The sequence below is a fragment of the Poecile atricapillus genome, chromosome 1, assembly GCF_030490865.1.
Source record: "Poecile atricapillus isolate bPoeAtr1 chromosome 1, bPoeAtr1.hap1, whole genome shotgun sequence".
NCBI lineage: Eukaryota > Metazoa > Chordata > Aves > Passeriformes > Paridae > Poecile > Poecile atricapillus.
In genome coordinates, this window is record NC_081249.1 from 87,556,743 (window position 1) to 87,582,172 (window position 25,430).

At 38.9% G+C, this 25,430-nt stretch overlaps 1 protein-coding gene across 2 annotated transcripts in view; it reads left to right on the top strand.

The window, feature by feature from the left end:
• Positions 1-1,730: 1,730 nt before the first annotated feature.
• CRACR2A (calcium release activated channel regulator 2A) overlaps positions 1,731-25,430 on the top strand; it is a 53,158-nt gene continuing 29,458 nt past the window's right edge. For both annotated transcript variants that reach the window (XR_009280741.1, XM_058865061.1), the window contains exons 1-5: positions 1,731-1,810; positions 11,205-11,443; positions 15,732-15,843; positions 18,165-18,333; positions 19,866-20,012. Coding sequence is in view for 1 of the 2 variants with exons in the window: in XM_058865061.1 (XP_058721044.1) it covers positions 11,276-11,443; positions 15,732-15,843; positions 18,165-18,333; positions 19,866-20,012 (596 nt within the window). In the remaining variant the exon portion in view is untranslated. The remainder of the gene's footprint in view (positions 1,811-11,204; positions 11,444-15,731; positions 15,844-18,164; positions 18,334-19,865; positions 20,013-25,430) is intronic.

Genomic DNA, 25,430 nt, shown 5'->3' on the forward strand with positions numbered 1-25,430 from the left:
ATAATTTTTTTACAGAAACTGGAAAGTCTAAACTGCCTCATACTGAATGGTAAGGAAGAAAATGGAATGACTGGTTGGTGACAAGATACCTAAGCAGTCTTCAATTTTAAGATATATTCCTTGGAGTCTTAATACACCAAAGGTACCACTAGGTCTGCAAATGCTGTTTCAGTGAGCTTTTGTCCCCATGCATGTCACAAATTCTCTGCTGTTCTGAAGCTTTCTATATGCTGTCTTCACTTTCTTCACAAGTTTTTAAATTATGTCTAGCACCTTGTGGCTGATAGTGTGCCTTCCTTTCTCTGAAAGAGTCTTGTAAGATTGTCCACACCTTTAGAAGAAAGGCAATTCTGTCTCTTACCCACTATTTTATTCACTTAGCAAAAGGTTAAATAGAAAAGTTAGGCTGAGTCAAATCAGCATGTGCAGAGTATTATAGCTATTCAGCATACCGATGATTTCATGGTAAGTGCCTCTGTGCCTGTTTTTACCCACAATACATGTAAGGCAGCTGCTGTGGCAAGCAAATTCCAAATATTTACCTTTTATACAGAGCATGGATGTGAGCAGTAACTGTCAAGTAGCACTTGACTGCATGGTAAATCCACAGCCAAGCTTGCCTTCTTCGAGCTTACAGTCAATCATTGTAATGATTGTGAAGCAGTGAAGTAATATTTCCCTTTGCAGAAGCTATGCTAGTTAAACACACTTAATCAGCTCGATGTTCAATAACTGCTCTAAATGATTACTTGTAGTGCTTTGTAAGTATTTTTATCAGGCTTATATGTATGTGCCTGTATTTGTCAGTCTACCTGCTAGACTTCCCTTGTAGCTGCAAGATTTGCCGTTTACCAGAGTTCTGGGATTGTAGCTTACTTCAGGGAGATGAGCCTGAAGGGTTACAGCCTGTTCAGGAAAGATGGATTGGGAAGAAAAGTAGGAGGGCTTGAACATTGTGAAAAGGAGTGCCTTAGGTGTGTGTAGCTTTACCTTGGCACAGCTGTTGAACCTGCAGAGAGCATGGATAAGGACACGAGAACAGATCAGTGCAGATCTGTTCTGTTGATGTCACGGACGTGTCTGCAACTAAATCACCTGATCAAGAAGAGGGAGGTGAAGCTTTCTTTGGCCGCCATGCCCTTGAAACTGCTTTTCTGCAGTTGGGAGGCCTTACAGTGATGGGAGTTATGTCAAATTTTTTTTCTCTTCTTTTGCAACTACTTGGAAAATCTGATCCCAGAAGTGGGTATTTTTCAAAATTTACTTTGGGCTAAGTGAAATATTTGAATTGAATGTGAAGCAATTCTGTCTCCCACTGCCACCTTCTGCAAATAGAACTTGGAGAGTTTGAGATGACAAGCTGGGGAGATCCTAGTAGGTCCATTTGGACTGGTCGCCACCTTAGGACCTTGCTGCGGATGAGCGTTCCAGTACCCTCCCAAACCCTCCTGCCCTGACCCGTTTAAGTTTCCCGTACCCTTACCCTGGAAAACCATCACGCACGCAGTCCTAGCTGCAAGAGGGACCAGGGAAGGCTCACCCTCCTCGCCTTCCCCCGGCTCTCTTATCTCGCCGAGGGCGAGTCGCTCCCTCCCGAGGTGAGGTGAGACCGGGCGGGGCAACCGGGCTCCGGCTGCAGGTAGAGAGGGAGGGAGAGGCCGGGCCGGCCGTCCCGCCCCTGGGGCACAGCCCGCCTCGCCCGGTTATGTCACCCATGCTCAAAACAAAGTTGGGAAAGTGGTTTCAGCCTTTCCGCGGTCTCGCTTCCAGCCCGGGGAGCGCCGGCTGGGCCAGCGGGAGGCGGCGGCAGGTGAGTGGGGGCCGGAGGAGGGCAAGGCCGGCGAGCTCCGTGCCCGGCCGGACCCTTCTCCCGGGGGGAGGCACCGCGGCCCCGCTTTGCTGAAGCTTGCGGAGAGAGCCCCGCTGTCCCAGGCGAGCCCCGCGCTGTCGCAAGCCGCGCTTCCTGTGCGGGCCTGCGGGCACGGGGCCGGGCGGGCTCTGTTCCCGAGGGCAGCGGCTGCCCGGCAGGGCGGCAGGGGGGCACGGGCTGCCCGTGATCCCCCCTGGGCCGGCTGCCAGGCTGGAAGGTGGCAGGAAGGTGGCTGGAAGCGGCCGGCAGCAGGCTAGTGCAGCCCCCGCAGCGCCGGCTGCGGCGCGAACGCCCTCACGGCGATGGAGCCGGCTCCGTGGGGCCGGGGCCGGCGTGGGGAGCGACAGCTCGGTGCCGGGGCTGCGGCTGTCGTGACTGCTCCCACACGCGGAATGCTTCCCAAAGGTGGTGCCCAGAAGTGCCGCTGGCGGGGAGCCGCAGTGCTGGAGCTCCCGCTGTGCCTCGTGTAGCTCCGTGCCGAGGCCGGCAGACTCTGCCGGAGTGAAGTCCCTGAATGGCCGGGCCGCCTCAGGGGCCGCCCCGCCGGTTTTCGCTTCCCTGCAGATACAGAAGACAGTTCTGGTGACTGCCTTCAGGCCTACCAAGTGCCTCCTGAAGGAGAAGGCAGTGCTGCTCCTGGTGGTTGTCGAAATGATTCCTGTGTCCCCCTGCGATAGTTTGGTGTCACTCTTACACTGCTTTAGCACTTATGCGGTCTCTGATTTCATTTTCTGTCTTTCTTGATACTGAAGGCTTATGATGACTGTAAATGACAGTTATAAAAGAAATGTACTGCTACCAGCATAATACATTTCTTAATATACACCAGTAGAACAGATTATGACTGCATGTAGTGAAACGTGGGTAGTGTCACAATTGGGAGAATGGTGAAATCCCTCTGGAACACTTTGGCTAATTTAATGTGCTCTTCTATTTTCTTAGTTGCAACTTTGTGGTTTTCAACGGTAGTTTTTAGCTTAGTTTCGCTTTTCTTTTTAGAATATGTGAATTATTTTGATGCATGGGTAAAAATTTATTGGTTTTCTGTGGGTTGTTCTAAGAACTCTCATCCCCATATTTGAGCTTCAGTAATTTTACAGATCAAAAGGGAACTGTTACACCCAAAGGTACAAGAGTAAAAATTAAATGTTGGTCTTCTCTAAACTAGATTCTCATCTTTTGTGAAAGCAAGGAAATAAATCAAAAGTCAGACTCTGAAGTATAAAAAGGCAGACCCATTTTTGTGAATGGATTAAGTAGCAAACGAGATTTAGGACAGTAATAGTTCACAGTCTCATGGTCTGCCAGCTCTTGGGGACTTAAGCTCACTGCTGCTGAAATTAATGAGGTGTGTTTGGTTCCTTGTGAATTATCTCTGCCCCCACCACTGCCTTTTCCTCTTATCTTGTGGTGGAGTAGAAGATAATGGTAAAACAAGTCTCAGAAATAAACGCACTAAAGAGCATTTCTCTGCAAGCTTTGTTTGTGGTTTCTTCAGACCACAGGATGAGTGTGCTGCTTCTATCAGGTCTCTCTTTTCCTCCCATCTCTGTTCATTGACAAATTATATCCTATCACGATTTTTTAGGTGGGTAGATGGTGGATAAATGGAGGAGTAAAGAGTATAGTGGTCTGCTCTGATTCCCTCTCCACTGTTTGCTAATTTACACCCTAAATATATATGAACATACAGTCCCAACATGTAAGCTGGGAATACCACATTTATAGGGTTTTTTTTCTCATGTTGAAAAATGCAGATTTAGTCAGTTCAAGTTAAATCTGGTGTACAAACATAATTGATTCCACTGTTCATGACCTAATCCATGCAGAAGCACCACTTTGTGTTTGATTGAAACTGAGTTTAAAGATTTTGGACCCATCTTATTCCTTAGTCGCACAGAGGGGGTGTCAAGGAAGTGAAGGGTCTTGCTGGGGAACTTCTATTCATTGAAGAGTAGCATAAATGAAGTCAGGGATCCTGCACAATTGTAAAGATAACTTCCTGAGTAACTGTCTCACAGAGAAAGTAGAAGTTGTGTCGCTATTCAAAAGTGGTAGTGAATTAAAATCTAATTAAGAATCTGTAATGATGCATGTTCAATTGTTTGCATAGCAAGACTTTCTTGTAGAACTGAACAGGATGAAGTACACCAAGCCTCCTAATCAAACATAGATAAGTGGATTTGTTTATATGTGTTTCCAAGGCCTTGGAAGTGAGCTGTGTGGAGCAGACAGCATGAAGGTTATCTTGTTATGAATATGGGAAAATATGACTCTTTTTGTATCATATTTTGCCATTACTTTTTGCAGTGGAAAAACAGTGGACTAGCCAATTAAATATTCTTGTGCCTCTCTGACATGCTCTTGCACCATAAAACCTGTCCCACTGACTCGAGTGAAGGTATTTTCCAAAGGCAAGTTTGTAGTTTTAGAAATTCTGAAAGTTTTGAAGACAGTGATTCATGCCAGCCTGGCTTCAAACCAACTGCCAAATAACTAAGGAAACACTTGGAATATGTCTCTCTGTCTTCTAGTGGAATCTGCATTAACTTGGGTCCTCTAAGGTCCATGGCAGTGTAGTCTGAAATTTTCTACTAACATTTTTTCCATGAAAAATAAATTCTTATTTGAAGAGAATATTTAATTTGCATCTATAAATACTTTAACTTAGGTTAGAGATGCAACATTCAATGAAAAACTGGAAATAGAGTGTATTTTAGACTTCAAGCCAAATTGTTGTTAATTTTCAGGCAGATAAAAGGTTTTGATTTTTTTTTTTCAGAAGGTACATTTTTAGCAAGGACTTTTGGAGGAGGCAGAATATTTCAAGGGATTTTTTGTGAAAATGGTGTACTTTAAAGAGGTTCTTGTCAACCTGATTTCACCAGCTGAAAGTAGCTCCATTTAGCAGTGAGTCATTAAGAAAACCTGAAAGATAAGAGAATTAAAAGGGGTATATATTATTTAACTTAAACTTTTTCTATATCTTTACTTCAGGGGGAGGGGGTTTCCGGTGCAAATATTTTGTCTACAAATGGAACAGCTCATGTGAATTGGCAATATTTCCTGCCAGAACGTCATGTTACACCACTTATTCATATAGTGCTGTTATCAATATAGTTAATCGTATTTCATTTCAGTACTTAGAACAATGCAGCACAATAAATTGTGCTTAGAGGCATTTCCCAACATAAATGATTGTGTGAATCTTTGCAGTCAGAGGGACTCGGCGCAGTTTTGACTTCACTGCGTTTGGAATTATGTTATAAGATGCCCCTTCTCAACAACAGTTTTTACATCCCTGAATTAACAAATTGTTTTAGAAATAAGTCAAAATAACAGTAGAATAGTTCTACATAGTTCAGTAATAATTCTAATGCAGGTTCTGTAAGTGCTAGTGTCTGTCCAGCTTACACACAGACATTTATAAAACCTCATGCTGCAGCCACAAATGTTAGCCAGAATTTCAGCCTGAAATGTGTAACTGGCCACGCTGTATTTGTGTGCAGGAATGATTTATTGGTCATTCTGAGAGATAAAGACACACTTAGTGAGGAAAACACCCACTCAGATACTCATGCACACCTGTGCCACCATCCTGCTCAGGTACTGCGTAGGCCAACAGTTTCTGAAGACGCAAGGTTCTTGCAACCAGCATGCAGGCAAGAAACAGGAGGCTGGGGGAAGAGTTCTTCCTGGAATCAGTTTTCTTGAATAAGGCAGAAGGAGCAGAAGGAGGGAGAGGAGACAATGGGTCTTTAAGCCTGCAGAGACTAAAGGCAGGGTGCTCTCTGTTCTCATTATATTGTGGTTATTCTGCCACAGTGATTTCCATGATGATTGCTGCCCCTAAATTCACTGTCCCTCTATAAGAAGTTTGCATTTTCAGGCAGCTCTTAGCTTTTGACTTCTTAAATACATTAAAAAGGAAGCATCCAAAGCAATAAAGCCAGAGGAAAATATATATTTCTGCTAAAATCATTACCTAGAGTAGCTTTACTTCTCAAGGATCCTAGTAGCACTTAGCAGGCCCATTTTAACTTCATCCTGCTGTTTTAGTATGGACCTGTAAGAACTGCTTAGATTTAGGCAATAAATATCCTGTTAGTCATTCTTTATTAGTGTTTTCATATTGAAGAGCAGGATGGGGAATAAATGAATGTGCCTGCTTATTTTGGGCATCTGAATTTTAAGGATAGTTTTTTTTTTTTACTACTTCCATAGAGGCCAGCAAGAATCCAGGCAGGAGATCTTTTGTCTTCCTCTTCCTCTGGGGAAGGCCTTTGGAAGAAGAAAATTTTCTTACATGCCTGGTGAAAACTAGTTGCTTGGATGCAAATGTTAAAAATAAAAGTTTAATGAAGATGTTTTCACCAGTCAGAGCTGGAATTCTGCATCATAGTGCACAGAATTGACATAATTTGTATTTTTTCATTTGTATTTGCGGATTCATCTGGGGACAAATGCCCAGTAGGGAGTAAGTGGTCTCTGTCCAAAGTATTTTGCTATCTGTTTTGGAATCCTTAATGCTTAATCACTTCAAGCATATTTTCTGTTTTTCTCCCGTTTCACAGTTAATATTGTTGAGACACTGCTTCAGATATATAATCTGGTTTTTTATCCTTCTTTAGCTTTAAGGTTTGTTTCGGGCTTTTTTTCCCTTAACCAGCAATCTTCTGAAAAGCAGAAAATTCATTTATATGACTTTGATGTATGTATAACACACAATATATTCTCCCAGGTCTTTTTCCTCCTTGACTTCTACTGAGCTCCCTTACCTTGAAATAAATTGTAAGTAATTTTGTGGAAACTTAAAACCTTGTTGTGGTATAAATGAAGCTTTAAGCTTGCAGATAGCAAAGTACATGATCCTAGTTGTTCCCATAATCTTTAAAAGCTAATCAGGTCTGGCTGGAGAGTTTCTGTTAAGACTGATTCTAAACAGAACTTGCTTCTCCCACATAAATCTACTTACACAAAAGGAATTTCTGCATAACTTAGTTTTCCCTTCAGTAGGCCACTTGATGTAGGATTCCTCTGTTGTCTCTCCCTGAAATTATTTTCAAGACGTATTTCTTTCAGACTGTCTACTTGTGGTTCCTCATGGGACCTCCAGCCTGCCTCAGATCTCTCCCTCTGGAATTAAATTCCCCACACCCGCTCTGTGGTGTACAATCTCCTAAGATGAAGAGTGATGAGAGATCATGTACACCATGAGAGAAGTGAATTCAGGCTGTGTGGAAGAGGCTTTGATGATGCATTTCATCACAAGATTTTCTGACTTGCATGTTTTTACTTGAAAAGCCAAAACTGGAGGAATGAATGTGCCCTTTTTTTCATCCAGTTGTGTCTAGGTGTCCCATATGGTTAGTCCAAGCTTTATAATGCTTCCATGAGAGCTTAAAGGTTGTCTTAGTCATAGTTGAGAAAAAACAGGTATTTTCTTGAGTGCACAACTTCATATCTCTGCTAGTTGTTTTAAGTGTGGGACCTGAATTTTTACATTGGATGGTCATAGAATATTTATTTTTAAATAGCTAGAAGTAACATTGAAGTCCACTGATCAAGTCATCTTTCTCAGGAGTGATCTCCTCTGCCATTATTTGCAGATTTGTGTCTGGTCTGTTCTTCCATGATGGCAGAACTGCACTGCCATTGCAGCCAGGACTTCAGTGCTCCATCTTCTTTATTTTTGGGTGGGTTTTCATGTCCAGCTTCTGACATGTTTGCTTCTTGTGGATTGTATTATGTACATAGGGAGCATTTTTCTGTAATCCTGTACCTAGGAAACTTCTATGTACTTGAGTTTGGTATTGTGCTCTCCTTGGTCTTAGCAGTGCCATTCCTCTGTCATTCTCTGTAGGTCCTGCTGTTTTGATTCTTCCTTGATGGACCACTTGGAGATAATTATATTAAATAAACTATAACTTTCCAATTGAAATTGAAAGGATTCTGCAGCAGAGTTCACTGTCCAACGGGACGAATACTTGTTTGAAAGCAGGGCAGAGAAATCGGGACCAGAATATCTTCCTTGTGGTGATACATTTTAGATTTAGGAGCTTTTCAGCACAATGCTGAAAGATAACTATCTCTGACACTAAGTTATTTCTGAAGAGGTCATGTTCATGTGTCAGGCATGCTACACTGCAGATGTGGATTATTTTAACAAAGATAGTTTGCTTGTAGGAAATAAATATTTCTTGTAGAAAAAGTATGCAATCTATTTTTTATTTTGTGGTGGTTGTAAGAGATAAGTGTTCTCTCTCATAACAGTGTTTTGGATAAATCCAAGGTGACCTGGGTATTAAGTAAGCTTACTATATTTTTCAGCTGATGATATGTTTTGAAGTGTGCTGCAGAAAATTTGTACCTGTAGACACATGCTAAGAGAAATATTTCATTGAAACCTGAAAACTGAAGAGATATGAGGGCAGGCAAAACAACTCTCTAGGTTTTTAACTATAACAGTTGGGAAGTATGGGGTTGTCACACATCATGACTTGTGAAATCTGTGGCTCAAATTGCTCTGTACTTCTAGAGTTTGGTGATTTGCAGTAGACCTGACTGGAAATGATGAAAATGCCTTTTGGAATATTAATGGTGACCTGCCTTTTGCAGACCCATCCAAAATTTACCTCATGATTAATGGGCAGAAACCTCATAAATCACACATATTTTTTAGTATTTGGAGCTATGCTTGTTTGCATCAGGTCATGATATGACCCATTTTGCATAGTGCAGTGTGATTGTAGCTAAAATAATGGAAATCAAAGGTCTTAAGAGAATTGATTTTGTAAGCCATTCATTTTCTAAAGGAGATGGATGAGTGAATGGAACTACCTATGTTATTTGAAACTGGCCTTGAGGTAATTACTGAGTGCTGATTCTGTAATGTGGGACAAATTGCAGTTTTAATCTTTCATGTTATTACCAGCATTTGCAAAGTATCAGGACACTGTAGGAATTATGATGAACTCTATCAGCTTTAGAAGCTGCCATAAGGATTAAGAATTTTTGCAGATGCTCTAATTAAATTTTCTGCTGTATTGAAGACACTTGCTGTGTAGCAAGTTTTTATGATGTGTATAAAAGGTGGGGCAGCTTATAAAAAGGTGAGGCTCTCATGATGCATGGATTTTCATTTTGTGGTATGGAAGTATTTAGAAAGCATGGTGATGTTTGCTGAATTGTACTGTTTGCTAACTGCAAACAACTTTATCAAGGTGTATGTAGTGACTTTTTGTTCCACCATCTTTAATCTGTTTTTGTATTTCTGTTCTTTCACTTGCAATGGGATATCTATTCCTTGCATATTTTTTCTTTTTTCCTAAGGAAGTCTAATGGACTGTACAGAGTCAGGCACTAGCAGCACTTATTATCTTGGTTAGCTTGGCCTGTTCCTGAAATTGTGGCCTTCTGAGAAATTGTTTAAAAAAAAAAAAAAATCTAAGACATTTTGAGTCTGGGTTGGATCTTGCCAAGACTGTCTTTAAGCTGTGCTTGTCCCATTGATTTTTGGTGTTTTTAAACCTGTTTTTAAGATAATGTCCTTGCTAAGTTGAAACTGATGGCCTAGTTTGTTGGCTCATACCCTGGTGCCAGCCAGGAGTGAGCTGTATTGAATAATGGAGGTACAGGTGTGTAAAAGCAGTATGAAAGGAGGATTTTATCCAGACTGTTACTCCAGTGTAGTTTGATTGTGGCTTTCCATCTGATCCACTTGTGGGTGGCTATATACAGTGAGACCAAAGATTCATCTGGCTCATATACTGTTTTTAAGACTGTTGTTGGAAACGTCATGGAAGGGATTAAGAAACAGGGCAGTTATGGAGTGATATTTTCCTTTGTGTGTCTTCTCAGCTACTGAATGTTGGTCAGACTTTCTGAGCTAGAAATTTTCCTCATAAGAAAAAGAGATTACAGCTGTTCAGACAGCTGTAATGGGCAAAACCCCTTGTTATGTGTGACCAGAATTCCCTGTGACAGCATTTTCTAGCCTTGTTAATTATCCAGGGCTACTGGCACAGGTGCTCTGGCAGACTTTGGTGCCTCTTGGAGTGTGGAGTGTGGCTTTCCCCAGCAGAGAGGGCTTGGGGTTTATAAGGCACCCCTGACAGCTGTACCTTAAAATTCAGGCAAGACCCACTCTGAGGGAGGAGCTTCCTAAGGTGGCTTGGTGCTGGGCTTAGACATCCCTTGGCTTTTCTCAGAGTGTTTTTTTTTTCTCCTGCTTGTAACGCTGCTTAGGGAGGTTCTGACAGGTTCTTTGGCCATGTAGCCAAAGTTATTTCAGTTCTAGAAAGTATTTGAACAACAGTCCTGGGATGATTGGAGTGATAAAAGAGAGGAGGGAGGGAGAGGAAAATTACCTAAGTTTACAGATTTTTTCACATGGTTTCAGAGGGGCTGGGTGATTTGCTCACCAAAACCTTATTTTGGTTTTAAGTCAATGGCCTATTTGCAGTAAATTTATACTTACATGCAGTGTGGGAAGTCTAACTGCCAGGCCCATGGCTATCAGAGAAATCACTTTGTCATGGGAAGCTGTGTGAGTTCTGTGAAGTTCTTAGAAGATGCTGTGTTCCAAGTGTGCCAGGTTTGAACTTAAGCATAGAGTAAAACAGACTGTGTTGCTCTGTCTATGTGACCAGAGCCTTTTCGGCTTAAGAAGCTGCATAGAGAAGCCCAAGTTCTTGTTTCTTCATATTCTACCTTCACATTCATGCTAGGCTGAGGTCTTTGCTCTGAAGACAGCATAAGTTCCATATTTAAACAAGTTTCACTGTCCTCTGTGGCCAGTTGGAGTTGTTTCAGGTTATGCCAGTCCTGCTGGATCACAACCAGGATATATTCTTTTATGTTAGTCAAATGCCTTACAAAATTTTTTATTTTGTTAAAAAATTTCTGACAAATTTGAGTCTGCTTTAGGTAGACCTCCTTAGATAAGAACTACATAAGAACTTAGCTAAGAACTACATAAATTCAATACAAATATATGAACTTGACTTTAAATTACTCTTGCCTTTACCTGTACTTCTTGTGTTTTCTTGTTCATGTTGATTGATTGTCCGTATTTCTTTTCAAACTGCCTGTTTTTTGCTTAGAGATTCCATTTCAGAGCTAGTTTTGTCTTCTCCTTCCCTTCTCCCCCTTTCTATTCATCATCCCATTTGTAATGTCTTTAGTGCAGCCCATCAAGGGTAAGCATTTTCAAAAAGCTTTCTCTTCTTCTAAGCTTTGGTGCCTAATTGAGGAGATGGTTGCTAAGATATTGTGCAAAGCATCATTAAGAGGGTCTGATTTGCTTCTTCCCTTATTTTTTTTCCATGCACAGGTTTCAGATCAGAATTTATGAGTAAATGGGATAGCAGCATCCGAGGATATTCCTGAGCTGAGATTGTAACCATGGACAGAGTAAAAGGAGACTGCCCCAGTCCTGTGCAACCAGGAGGTGCAGAGAGGACCAGGATGGGAGAACAAGACACAGAACTAACTGTACTGGGAAAAGCACAAGAGTTCTTTCAGATTTGTGATCTGGAAGGCAAAGGCTTTGTCACTCGTCAAGACATGCAGGTAAAACAAAATTGGTTATGTGAAAGACACAATGAGAGAAGTTCCTAAAGCTGTTAACGAGTTGAGACTGATTAATTTAGAGTTAAAAATATTAACACCCTCCTCATAACTTGAAAGAGATATGTAAGATTTAAAATAATATATTTGAAGTCTTACATAATCCTTGCATTTTTTTTCTCACATACAAAGCAACAAAAAAGTGGAAAATCAAAGTACATTGAGTTTAAAAAAATGCCCCAGGAATTCAATTCTATTCTTGCTGAAAACATTGAAACACCATTAAATTCATTACTTTGTAATTTGCCACAGTGTCAGGAGTGTATTCAGTCTGCCAATTTTATCCTTCTTTTTTCAGCAAAATTGTGTAAATAAAGTCTTTCACTGTGGCTTCACTGTCAGACGATTGTGAACTCTCAGCTGGATAACATATATATGTAGGAAGTATAGAGGAACAGTATTTTTAGCATTATTCTGTGTTGGTAGAAATCTTAGGAAATTGTGCTTAATTTGTTTGAGGGCCCAAAATCAGATCTGCTGAATATGCTGATGAGAAAAAGCAACTATATATAACAAAAGCTTTTGAAAATATGATTGTGGCACATTGCAGAAGTGGTAAGATGATTTGAACTAGTATGTGGCAGAAAACAGGAATGTACTCATGCTTGACATGCAAAGCATAATTTGTTTTAATCCATTCCTACTTCAGTACTTATGGATGAAACAGAATTGGGGAGCAGGCGCAAAACAAATTCACCATGATCTACTACTAAAGAAAGCATTTAACAGAGAATTTAGAAACTTTTCGCTGTCCTCAGAAACAAAGATGTCTGTATGTATGAAAACACAGTTGAAACAACTTTAACCACTTACTTTGGAAAAGCAAAAACCTCCCAAGTAAACTGCTCAGTTTGCTAGCTCTCAAGAGCTTTCTTTGCAGTTGTGTGTTGCTGAGTTTTCTGATGATCTCTGTTAATTATGCAAAGTTGAAAAAAGAGAGGAATGCGGATGCGTGCTCTGCTTAGGCTTTGCCAATCTACATTGTCTCACTGAAGTAAGGGAATGCACAAAACCAAATGTATTGCCAGTGGTTGTTTTTGGTAAATCCAAAGCCACAGAGAGTTTAATGGATTACAATTTTACAGACTTTCTAAAAATTGAATGGCATATATTTTTACCTAATGGAAAACCTGTATATTTATATGTATGTATACATATATAAGAAGTTTTAATAATTTTTTTTGCAAGGAATGTAAAATTATTTGTTTCTGTTTGATTCTAGGTTTATGCTAAATTTATACTTGAAGTTCTAAAAGAGATGTTGCAAAAGCTGCAGTAGAAACAGGGTTGCAAAGATCAAATAAAGTTCTATTTCATTCTTCTATTTCATCATGAGTGTTTCTTTACTATATCAGAAAGCTTCATCTTTGTATGTATGCGTATGTAAATTCTTTAATACAGAAATAAAGGTATTCAGGACATTTGAGATGGTGTTTCTTTATACTTGTTTTTATTTCCTGCATTTTTCATGATGTTTTCTCCCTATAAAAAAACATAAATCAGTAAAAAAATCAGCTTTTTCTTTAGAAGGTACTAAGTGTTGATTACTTTTGTGTTGTGCTGTTTGGTAGGTCTGTACTACTTTGCTTCAAATATAGGATGCTAATGCTAAGCTTTTTAATCTTTAGTCATGGGATACAAGGCACGATTTCAACACAGAGTGCTAAGTATCTGAAATTCAATTAATCTTAATGAAACAAATCTTGCAGTGTTTTCTCTTGTGTCTATAACAGTAGCTACACTAAAGATTTACTCCTCCTCGATTGTCTGATACTGTTTATTGTGAGAAGATTTTAACAGCTGGGGTTTTTTAAATTTTTCATTCATTTTTCAAATATGAAATATACCCAACTTTCAAACCAAGAGGTTTTCTGAAATGGCAAGAAAGCAAATTCTACCTTGGAATTGAAACCACAGTTTCATCTCTTGGTCCTTGAGGTTATAATGAATAATGAGAATTAGTGCTGTAAAATGTTTTGTTCTAATGTGCACAGGAGGATTGGGTTCAGATCTTGCTCTTAGCTATTTGACCTCTGTGATTTTATTTAGCTGAGTAAAAGCTTTGTATTTTGAGAGAATTAAGCACAGATGTCATGAAACCACAGAGCACATTTGGTGGCAGTGGAGATAGCTTCTTTTTAAGGTCCAGTGGTATCTCTGAATATGTTTTATTTTGTTTTCTGTTCTTTCAAAAATTTTAAGAGCCTCAGATTGAAAGGGCCTATGTATTTTTAAGTGAGCTTGAAATGAGCAAATAAACAAAAATACAACTATGAGATCAATATTTTGCTTTCCTAGCCACAAACTACCTTAATTATTTTATTAAGAAAATACCCCAAGAGGTTGGGAAAACATTGACTTAACCTTAGTAAGTGTGTTCCAGTTCATAAAAGTCTTTAAATTATGTGGAGGAAATTTAATGAAGCAAAATGTTAGTACATTCCTTAGACTCTCCTATTTTCATACCTTTTTTTTTTCTTTTCCCTCCAAAAATGCAAGTAATTGTGGTGTTTTCTATTGTAAATTTAGTGTAATTCCCATCAGAATTTGGACACTGCATTAGGGCGCTGTGGCTGTGGTTGGAGAAGCCCATATTTGTCAGCCAGGTTTAGAGCAAGACCTGCAGGCCATTGCACTAAAATAGAATATTTTTGGCGTGGTCAAATGAGTGCTCCTTCAGCAGGTCCCAAGTCTGGTGGTAAGAGAACAGTTGCTGTTTTTCTGAACGTGAAAAGAGTAATTTGTTTGAAGCACCTTCTTCCTCATCAGCATGGTGTTGGCTGTAAGAACTTTACAGAAGAAGCTGATTTTAAAAAGTTTCCCTTTAGATCTTAGAGATTGAAATCCAAACTTTGGGAAGATGGGTGTGTAAATAAGAAACTGAACAGGTGTATCACTGATGAAATAAGTCATTTAAATTGAGTATATATCAAGTTTTCCTAGGTTTTTTTTTTGAAGCAGGCAGCAATACACAACTAATCTTGCTCAAAACTCCCTTTGTGACAATTCCAGATAGTTCTGTGCTTTAGGAGCTCTATTGCTTTCACTTCTCAGGACTGCCTTGGAATTCCTTTTACCACTCTTCCATTTAACCCATATGGTTCATAAAACCTACCCTAAACCCTTTGTGGCAACCAGGGAACTCCTGGGTAATGCACTCAGCCAATTCTTACCTTGCCTATACGGCTTAGTATATCAAATAGTGCTTTCTGCTCTTTTGGATTGCAGGAGAAACATTTTTCGGCCCTAAATCTCTCCCCCACAGTGGAACAGATCAGCACTTTTAATCTAATGAACTTGATCAACCTACTAGCTTGCAGTTTTAATATGTTGTATATGCAGCAGGAGTTTGGGGGGGATTAAAATGTTAATTAATAAAGCAGAAGCCTGAACTAGTGCACATTTATATTGCTTCTCAAGCTGAGGAAATGTTTTAATTTTCCTAGTGCTGTCTCCCAGTGGAAATGCTGGTTATTGAGGTTGTTTGCCTCTCCATATTCCTCCTGTTTCTGGGAATCTGTCTACACTGTTAAAAGAATTAGAGTAAAGCCATGAGGATCTGTTTTATGGGATTCTTTTCTTTTATGCCTGTCTTTGGATTATCAAGAAAAAAAAATGTGATATTTGTGGACCTGGTTTTATGAAGCTGTGTCTTTTTGTGGTGTGAGCATGCTGCATTTCAGAAGTAGACAGTCGTGAACTCCATTTAACTCATTGTGGGAGCAACAGGTTTGGTCCATAGACCACGCAGCTTTCTTAGCTTTATCTACTTATTTATGTACACTTTTTGAATGAGCTTGAATTAGGACAGTATGTCCTCTATAATGTAGTCGTCAAGAGAGTCTCTTACTTGACTTTGACATGGAAGGAGCTAGTACAAATCTGCTGAGTTTGTCCAGGAGCCTGATAACCAAGGCATTTCACCAAGATAAGCAAGCCATTTCACCAGGATGCTGAGTCTCCACCTGAAGTTCTTCCTCTTCCCTGTGTGATTGGAATTTGTGGCACCAAGCGGTTGTTCTTCTTGGCGTTGTCATAATGGATTCATAAAGGCAAATCAAGAAGTCATTAAAGCAAATGTCCCTCAGTTGATCTGGTTTTGCTCTGTAATTGGATTTTTCTCTCAGGGAAGCAAGGGACCTATCCTGCTGTACTCTGGATGTTTTGTAGAACCCAGTCTTCCTCTTATCCTGTAGGAATGGATAAAGTTGCTGCTGTTTTGTCGTTACAGAGACTGCATCCTGAGTTACCTCTTAGCCTGGAAGAACTTGAAAAAGTTTTTGTTACATTGGATGCTGATGGCAATGGCTCACTTACCCCAAAGGAGTTCATCACAGGATTCAGTGAGTTTTGGAAAGCATGTCTCCTCTTTTGAGCTTTATTCATGTTCTATACTCTCCACATCAATCAAGAAGAATTTTGTCTTAGCAGTACATTTAATAATGCACACAGGGAGCCAGACAATTCCCTAAATATAGCAGATATATGTAGCAGAGGAAGAAGTGGTCAAATTATGTGAATAAATAGACAAAGGGCTCCAGGGTCTTTCTCTCCTGTGTAAAATGGCAAGCCATGACACAATATGAGAAAATGATGTAGTTATCTGAATTGCACCTGCTTTAAGCTGCTGAGTAAATCTAAGTACAATTTATTGAAGGTTTCCCTTGGGGATGGAGTGGTGAGGGGAGTCTTGTGTGTTATTTCATATCAGGTAATAAGACATGAAAGATAATTGAAATTATCTCTAATCTTAATGTAAGACAATGCTAGGAATGTATTAACACCACTGTCCTTAGAGCTGAGGGAATGCTTTCTACAATGAATTAATTCTTCAAGTGATGTTAATTTATTTCAAAACAAAACAGGATGAGGCAATTATTATTACTGTAAGATGTTATCTGATAAGTTCTTTGTAGCTGCAACAGCACTCTTACTGTCATGTTCTCTGTGTTTGTCACAGTGTGGTTTTCTCCCCAGCTGTGTGACATTCCAGATAAGATGACAATGTTAGTTCGACTGTGCTTGATTGCTTATGCAGAATCAATTTTGTACTTACTTTTAGCTCTTCTTACTAAGGTTTAAGCATTTTCTCTGTAAAACTGAATCTCATCTATGCATGAATTTTAACTGTAAATCTCAATTTAGTTACTATCTACAGGTCCAGCAAACAGGACCTTCATTATTGTTTGCAAATCATCAGTAGTTTGAAACCCTAATTCTCTCATGTCCCACCTCTCCCATTATAGAGGTAGATGAAGTATCTTCATAGAGTATGCTCTAACCTGAAAATTGGCATTATTAAAAATATGAAATAGTATATGCTTTGCTTTTCATAAGTTAAATTAAGATTACTTTCATAAGCAGTCCCTGCATAACCAAAGCTCTTTATTAAAGGAGGTTGTCAGTGGCTGCCATCTCAAGCAGCTCCAGATCCTGGGGATTCCTCCTGCTCAGGTGCTGGAGCCCAGTCCAGAGGCCCAGGCAGATGTGGCCACTGCTTTCCTGCTTGCAGGTTCAGCCAATAGTAAAGTTAAACATGTATCCCAAAGACACCCACACGGGCACACGGAGGACATGGACCACATCACATAAAAGATAAGGATAGACAGTGTAAAGCATGGTACATTTTAACCTGCTACACAGCACTGACAGGTGTTTTCCAGGCCAGATAGTCCTACATTTGGCTAGGAGATTATATTGGCATTCCTGGCAGAAGCACAAGCTCTAGTAGATAAAACTGCTTGAGAAGGCAGAGTAGTGTCTGGATAAAGTTCGTGCTGCACCAATTACAATGGGAGAGTCCTGTTTCTATTTCTAAATGGTGGCAAATCTGAAATTTACTGTAACCTCTCTTTGCAACATACTCCGTTCTGTTGCCAACATGCTCTGTTGGGTGCCATGAGAAAAAAATGCAAGATGGAGTTAATAAAAACATAAAAACACATCAGTATTTCTGTTTCCTTGGATCTATAGTAATTTCTGTACTGGAACTTAGAATACAATAAAAAATCCCCTGCATAAGAATCACAATATCCTCCCCTGCCCTCCCCCCCCCCCCCCCCGCCCCGATACTTTTTTTTTGACTTGTGAATGTTCAAATAAAATAGATGGCACATTTAGAATTTGATGGAATGTATCTGGTCTGTGGCAACTGAGCACAAATATATTGATTATTCATGTGGCAATTTCACTTCTGCATCTTCACCATACAACTACTGTTAAAATGTAGCTTTCTGGGAGGGAATTTGTATAGGAATTGAATGTGTGTCTTTGGTCATGCACTAAAAAGAATGTTAAATTTTCTTTAATATACATGTTATCAGTTCTGATATTTTAGATTCCTAATCTATTTAAACCTATCAAGAAAGAAAACCACAACATTTATGAAGGGCTATTACTACAATTTATGTCCTTTTATGTTTTTGCATGGAAATATGATTTTTATTTTTTTTTTTTATTATGTTTGTGAATTTTGAGGTGGATGATTTACTGAAGGTTAGACATTAGGCTGGGCACAAAGTCGGCCATAGAACTCAGGGGTCCTCTTGGCCCCATCCTTTCATTGTTTATTTACCATAAAGTTTGAGCTTTTGTATATTTACTATGACACTGCTTCCAATAGTAATTTCTGAAAATGCTAATGTATGCAATTTCTAATTCTTAGGCCAATTTCTTTTGGAGCAGATTGCTTTGAAAAATGACATGGTGCAACCATCAGAAGGTGAAACAGTCTGCCCAGTTAGATATGAGGAGACCATGACTGGTGATGAGGATGAAGAATTCCAGTTCTCAAATCTGATGGATCGGCTTGGAGCCACAAAGGTTTTGGATGAGTAAGTTCTCACAGCAATAGTAATCAGTTGTATGACCTTTTATGATTGATCTCTGGGTTTGATTTCAATGGAATCCAAGATGAATGGCGAGAGCAAAAGCTGCTCAAAACCACGGAGTTTTTTCTAAAAAAAACGAATTTTCATGCTGTCAGGATAAAATGCCATTTGACCAAAATTTCCAAGAGCAAAACCGTTTTACTCCAGGCACATGAAACGTGTTTTTCTGCCATGTGAAAGCTGTACCACTTGATGTGCCATGGGATCTGAACGTAGATAATTACAAGCATGTAATGCACAGATGTCACTGATTTTCCGTCAATGCATGATGACTGCTATGTTTGGCAAGGGCTGTGTTTAAAGTGCACCATAAGTAGGGAAGTTTTCTTCACTTTTTCTGCTTTTTCTCCTCTTCGTGCATAATTGCATGTTGTGATTGCTCTGGTAATGCTACTTCTTCCAAGGCCAGGATAGCTCACTCTGAAACATGGAGCATAAAACCTGCTCAAAGAGCTTTTTGTGTGCTGTCCTCACATTCATTGGACAACCACAATGAATACTGTTGAGCAGAAAGAAGCATCAGGCAAAAATGGGAGAGAATCTGGATAAGTGGTACAAATATTTAAGAAATACATTGGTGATTGTTGCTATGGAATAGAAGTGCTCATCAGTCCTTCCCTTCCCCTGACTGCCTTTTCCATGAAACAGTTCATTGTCAGTCATCCTGAAAGGCTTTCATTATGAAGAGATATTTATCACCCACTTTTTCTATCCTTATCCTCATTTTGTCCTTTAAATACAGCACTCTTTGCTGGCTAGGTTAGGCTTGCAATGCTCATGGAAAAGAGTGAGTCAGGAAGAAACCAAGTGGTTCAGGAGAATATTGACAAAGTATTAGAAACCCATTATCATTCACAATAGAGCTGTCAGTGTCTTCTGAACAGATTTGGAAACATAACATTATCTTGGTAAATCTCTAAATCAGAATTTCAAGGAGTTTTGTTCTGCTTTTTGTACCAGACTCGCCATGGAATAAAAATGTAACAAGAATGAAAGAATGCGGTACAAATGCAGTTTGTTAACGTATCTATATTACTTAGGAGTCTGAATCTCATTCATTTCTTATGAGGAAAGGGTTTTGATTAGCTTTTCTATTGCCCCCTCCCCTCTAGATTTGTGGGAACTTCTTTACTTCTGATAGAAGTGATGGGAGGGCATACTCTATCTCATCTGTCTCCTTTCTTACCCATTCCTGTTTAGGTGGAGTGTCTAGCAAGGCACCCGCTAAAGAAGCAGTTCCTGTGCTATTCTGCAGTCAGGAATGGCCAGATGTTACAATGCATTTTTTTGAATAAATTCAATCTCCATCATTTCCCACCTCCTCATCCTTTTCATGATGTCACAGTTCAAGTTGTTTTTAATAAGTTTTGTGTTCTGACTAGTGATGCCCTGAAGCCTCCATCTACTAAGGGTGCTAAAGACATTTACTGGGAAATGTTCTCTCTTAATGAATGTATTATGATCTTTTCTTTCAGTGAGACTGATGTGAAGCAGATTTGGTTGCAGCTAAGAAAAGAAGAACCTCATTTACTTTCCAATTTTGAAGAGTTCCTGGTCAGAATTTTTTCCCAGCTCAAAGAAGCAGATAATGAGAAGAATGAGTTGGAATGGGCTCTGAAAAAGTTAGTACTTCTCTTTGTTAGACTGCTTGTGTAGTTTTACAGCTATTTTACCTGCTAGTTGAACTTCTGAAATAAACAAGGTGTTTCAGTGGAGATCTGAGGACAGGACTTCACATAATGTAAAATTTCCCATAATGTAAATTTAATCAGGCATTAAGACTACTGGTAATACTATTATATGGCAGAATTGAATTAAATTAGCTTTTCTCTTCTGGTTAAGATTTTGACTGAAATTCTTTTGCAGATATCTGTTATTGCATTGAAGTTTTAAGACAATATTGAGTGATTCCAATCTAGTTAATCAGTTTGATTCCAAAGGGAAGCTGTATTTAACAGTAAATCTGGTAAATTGTCTGTGTTTTGCAAGCATTGCGTGCAGAAAAGCTATAAACCTGGATTAACTGGCCAGAGACATAAGAGGTTTAAGATGCTAGGGCAGCACAAAGCACTGATACTTGTGAAAATGTAAGCTAACAAATATATAAAGCAAACCTATGAAATATAGTAAATAACACGTATGTTTTATCTATAAAACATATAAAATGTTTTAATAATAGTTTATTAATGTTGTAAACAAATACATAAGATGCACATATAGAAACATGTATAAGAACAAAAAAATATTAGATCATTCTTTTACATGTAGTTAACTAGAGGGAGAAAAGTTGTGGTGCTAAATCTTAACAAAATACAATATCATGCATGTAGTTGAAGTCCCACTGCATTTTTATTTTAAAGTGTGAGTTCTGAATTTTAGATTCTTACAGACTGAGCAATAAAGGCAAATATTGTTGAAAAAAGCAAATTGTTGAAAATTTACTTCTTTTGTTCATTTGTTACTATTCTGAGAATGTGACAAGGTTTATGAAGAAGGAAAAAAACTGAAAATGTATGATTGTTAAAGATGATAATAATGATGATGATGATGATGATTATTATTATTATTATATTGGTAGTAGCATTTTCAGCGAAGTCCCTGTGTGCAGTTTTAGCATTCAGACATCTAGAAACAGCATATAGAGAGTTTTGCTCTCTATTTTAGACTAGAGATTGTTAACTACCATGTGTGGTGAGAGGCTTGCTCTGTGGGTTTTTTTAGTGTTTCTTTGTGAGTGTTTTTTTGGGAACTGAATGAATAAATGTGTCTGTTTAATAGCTCTGATCAATGCAGAGGTGTACATAGAGTACATTAGCATTATCTTTTCTGGCTGGTGTGAAATCTCTGCCTTGAAAGTGCGTTGGGTATTTATGCCTTTGTAGTAAAAACATGTTTTAGCTAATTTCTTCTTTTTGTTGCTCCTGATAGCACCACTGATTTCAGGACATTGATTGCTGTTTTGTTTGTAATCAACTGCTGGAAGGAATCAGAGTAGTAATGCTGTCTTTGGTAGTAACAGTGGGGATGAATAACCTGTTTCTTTTAAACTATGTATGAATAACAGCAAAGCTCAAGACAGCACCATATAGGGGAGAAGATTAATTTGTTTTTTTAATACCCACGTACTTACTAGCACTATGATATATGTATCTGCAGAGACTGGCCAGGATTTACTGTGGGGTCACAGAAGAGAAAAGATGCTGGGTTTTGAGGTCTTATAATGTCTACTGGGTTGTTCTTGATTGGTGACAATAATACTTTTTGGAAATTGAATATGAATTTTATCTTTCATCTTTCCTTCCTTCCTCTTTCTTTCCTGACTCATCTCCATGAGTCATTAGGCAATAAGGCAGTCTACTCAGCTTTTGTCTCCTTTCCTGGGTGTGGGCTGTGCTTTTGTCTTCAATTGTTCCTTTTTCTTCTATCCTGGATGCCCTGAGAAGCTTCATGTCTGTGTGCTGGGGACTTCATGCCATAAAAATCTATGCTCTTCACCTGTGATGTTCTTCTCTACCTTTTTTTTGGTCTTTTCCTCTGTATCTTTCACATCTGCACATTTTCATTCTTGAGCCCGTGTCCCATGGTCTAAGAGATCTGAGAGTTTCCTCCTGTTCTGGTTCAATAGATCCAGTAGGTTGCTGCTGTTCCTGTTTGTAGGTCCAGGCAGCAGTGAGGCTGAACATATATTCTCAATAAACAAGCATGCAAATACAGCACACATGGCAGGCTGTGCAGGTTAACACTGCTGTAACTAGAGAGGAAAAAAAAAGGGGGATTTTAAATCTAAACCAAATGCGATTTTGTGGGTTTATTTGCCAGGGTAGGTTGGTTCTCCTTGATTTTTGGTATTTGCGTTCATTTTAAATGTTAGCTTAAAATTAGATGTCTTCTTAAGCGTAGTAGTAGTGGTTTTTAAAGTAATAGGGTGATGTACTGAGCACCCAAAAAAAGCAGAGATGAACATCAGGAAGAGAAAATAAAATCATGCTTATGTGATGGGCAACTACAATTCCAGAGGAAGCCCATGGGGGCATTGCAGAGAACTTCCCAAAATCAGCCAAAAGGGCCCTGTAAAATTGCTGGGCTCTAGCAGGGAGAGTAGTGAGCACGTGGCGAAGCATGATTTTGCCGCTACATGGACTCTTAGTGTGCCTATGTCCCGAGTGCACTGTGGGAAGTTCTGGTCTCTGCAACACAGGAAGAGTGTAGTGGGATGAGGAAAAGTGCAGGGAATGGCAACTCAGTGGTTAAAGCAGTAGAACAGCTATTCTGAGAGAGCTATTTTTAAAAGGTCATATCTCTTGAATGAGGAGGCAAAGGCTGGAGTGGAATATGACAGACCTTGTTATTCTTCAAATCCCTGGCAGTAGAACCAAGGAGCTTTTAATAAGACTGATAGGAAGTAAGCCTAAAAGGGATGAGAAAGACCTTTTTCTTCTAATAGCAGATAAAATCTTCAACTGCCATTAGCTCTGTCTGCTGCTGTGCTTTGCATTTGAAGGACAAACCTAATAAAAACGTAGACTGTTTCAAACAAGGGTTCTAAACAGGCAAGATAAACAAAAGGGTAAAGGGGGAGGGAAGGATGAACTGACTTCTAACTGGGCTTAGCATGGGATAGTGTCAGAATCCATCTTTGTGGAAGAAGAGGAGAATCAGTATCTCAGGAAATTAGTTCACACTGTGCACAGATCACTGTATTTTTTTTAAGGTGAAAGAACCATTATGACAAATTGCACAGACAGCAGTTATGAAATCAAAACAATTCACATTGCAGTTACATGAATGGGCAGCAATTAAACCCTTGTAAGTTGTTGATCCTGAATTTATCATCTGATCTTAGTGAACTCATGCTACATTTCATCTGCTTTCGTCTCCATCTGTTTATTTCACAATGTTACTGAAAAGAGAGACCAAATTATCAAATATAACTGAAATTATAAAATTGTGTTAAGTAAAACTTGAAGGGGTAATCTAAAATAAATGTTTTAATAGAAAAACATGCCACATTTTTCACATAATGATCTATCTTTATTATTTTTTTTTCTCCTGAATATATGTGAAGAATATTTGCCAGCTAATATATATGATTATTTTTTCTTCTGCTTGTTAGTTATTTTACTTATAATTGTTAGACTTTTGATTATGAGGAGATATTATTTTCCCCTTCTGTTTAATTTGATCAGAGATAAGAATGGAAATCCATGAATGAAGTGCTTGGAGTGTATTCAGCCTGCAGAAATGGCATGTGCTTATGTGCCAGACCAACTGAAAAGATTTTTACATTCAGCAGGGCCTTCAGGGTGTAGTCTTCATGGTGCTACCATATCCTTTGCTTCCAAACACATAAGAGGAAAGAAATACCTAAATCAGCAAGTAAAAACACAGGACTAAAGTTATTCTCCCTGCCACACAGAAGCCCAGAAAAGCTTTATGATTCCCATGGAAACACTGACTGCTGTGCAGTGTGTTCTGCCTCTGCAAAGTTACAGGGCTTTTCAGCAGTCAGTCTAGTGCTGGTCAAAGTGACATTATACTGCGTGAATACAGTAGGTGTACCATTTTAGCATCTCTGCCATGCTTAAGTAGGTGTTATTTCTCTATGAATTTGTGCAATTTGATTCCATTGATGAGCGCTAATCTAAGAAATTAGCAACTTCTTAGTTTCAAGAAAATAATTTGAGATCAGAACATGACCCATCTTTACAGTATAAAGGGAGTAAAGCAGCAAAAAGGGCTTCTGGATTTTCTGGCACTCTAGTTGAAATATTGCAGTCACGTGGCAGAGGCCCTTTTGGGGCCTGATTTTCTCACCTAGTCAGAGTTTACAAAAGTCTAAATGACAGCCATTGTTTTCCTCCAATTCTTGTAGCTTGAAAGTTGTTTATTGCTTCTGTAAATCCTGGGAAAATGTCTCACATTTTTTTACCTCTGACCAAAAAAGCAAGCTGGCAGTGTCAGCTGTTCTGCTGTTGAAAGGGGAATAGACAGACTTGTTTCTGGTTTTACTCACGCTCCTTAGATTAGGTAAAGTTTTTGGAATTTTTTTTAAAATTTGCTTTGTTTTAAATGAGAAGAGCCCCAGGCCTTCAATAAGGGAAAATGTAGAATATGTACAACATTAAGTAAAAAACAAAAAAAAACCCCAGTAGACCCAAAATAAATGTTACGATTTTTGCTACTGAGTGTTCCTTGTCTTACTTTTGCTGATGTGAATGCCCTTGAAGATTCTGTACTTTATTTGTAACAGATGCATTAAGCAGATTGCTCAAGGAACAGCTATGGCAGGAAGAATATGGGGGAATATACAGTACTGTCAGATAAAGGTCCTAATAATCTATATAATTTTTTTTTTTTTTAGGATGTCCCCTGAGTTTGATACAAAGACATTTTTGGTTTTCAGTGTCTGGACTAATGAACATAGAATAGAATAGTAGCAGAACAAAGCGGATATCTTGTTTCCTGTCAACAGTTAAATTTTTTCTGTCCAAGCTAAAGCATTTGCTCTATGTAATCCTTCATGGATCAAACTGCAGTGATATAAATTGCAATATTCTACTAGAAAAAAGTGAACTTTGTATGTTCTTCTTATTTTTTTCCTATAGTTGCATAGACTTGTGCACAGTATGTTTATTTCTGTTCCTTGTCTGGGCTTTTCAAATTTGTTACAGCAAAGAAGTTAGAATGGCAGTAAGGCTGTTTTCAAGAAGGTCTTTCAAGAATTCTAGCTAATGTGTCTTAGATAGAAGTACCTCATTCAGTACCCTTGAATGGGCAACAGTGCAGTCCAAGAGTAAAAAAAAAAAAGGAAGTTGCCATGAAAATAGTTTTAACTGTCACATTTAGGCTCTGATAGCTTGGTATTGTCAGTAGAAAACTCTCTTCCTTATACCTAAGATCTAGTAGTCATTAAAACTGCATCATGAACAGCTACTTTGTATGGAAACCTCAGCTTTATATTAGCTTTTCAGCTATTGAAGCTTTACTTTCATGAGAAAAAAAAATAAAATGTGAGCTTTGCTGCACAAAAATTTCTATTT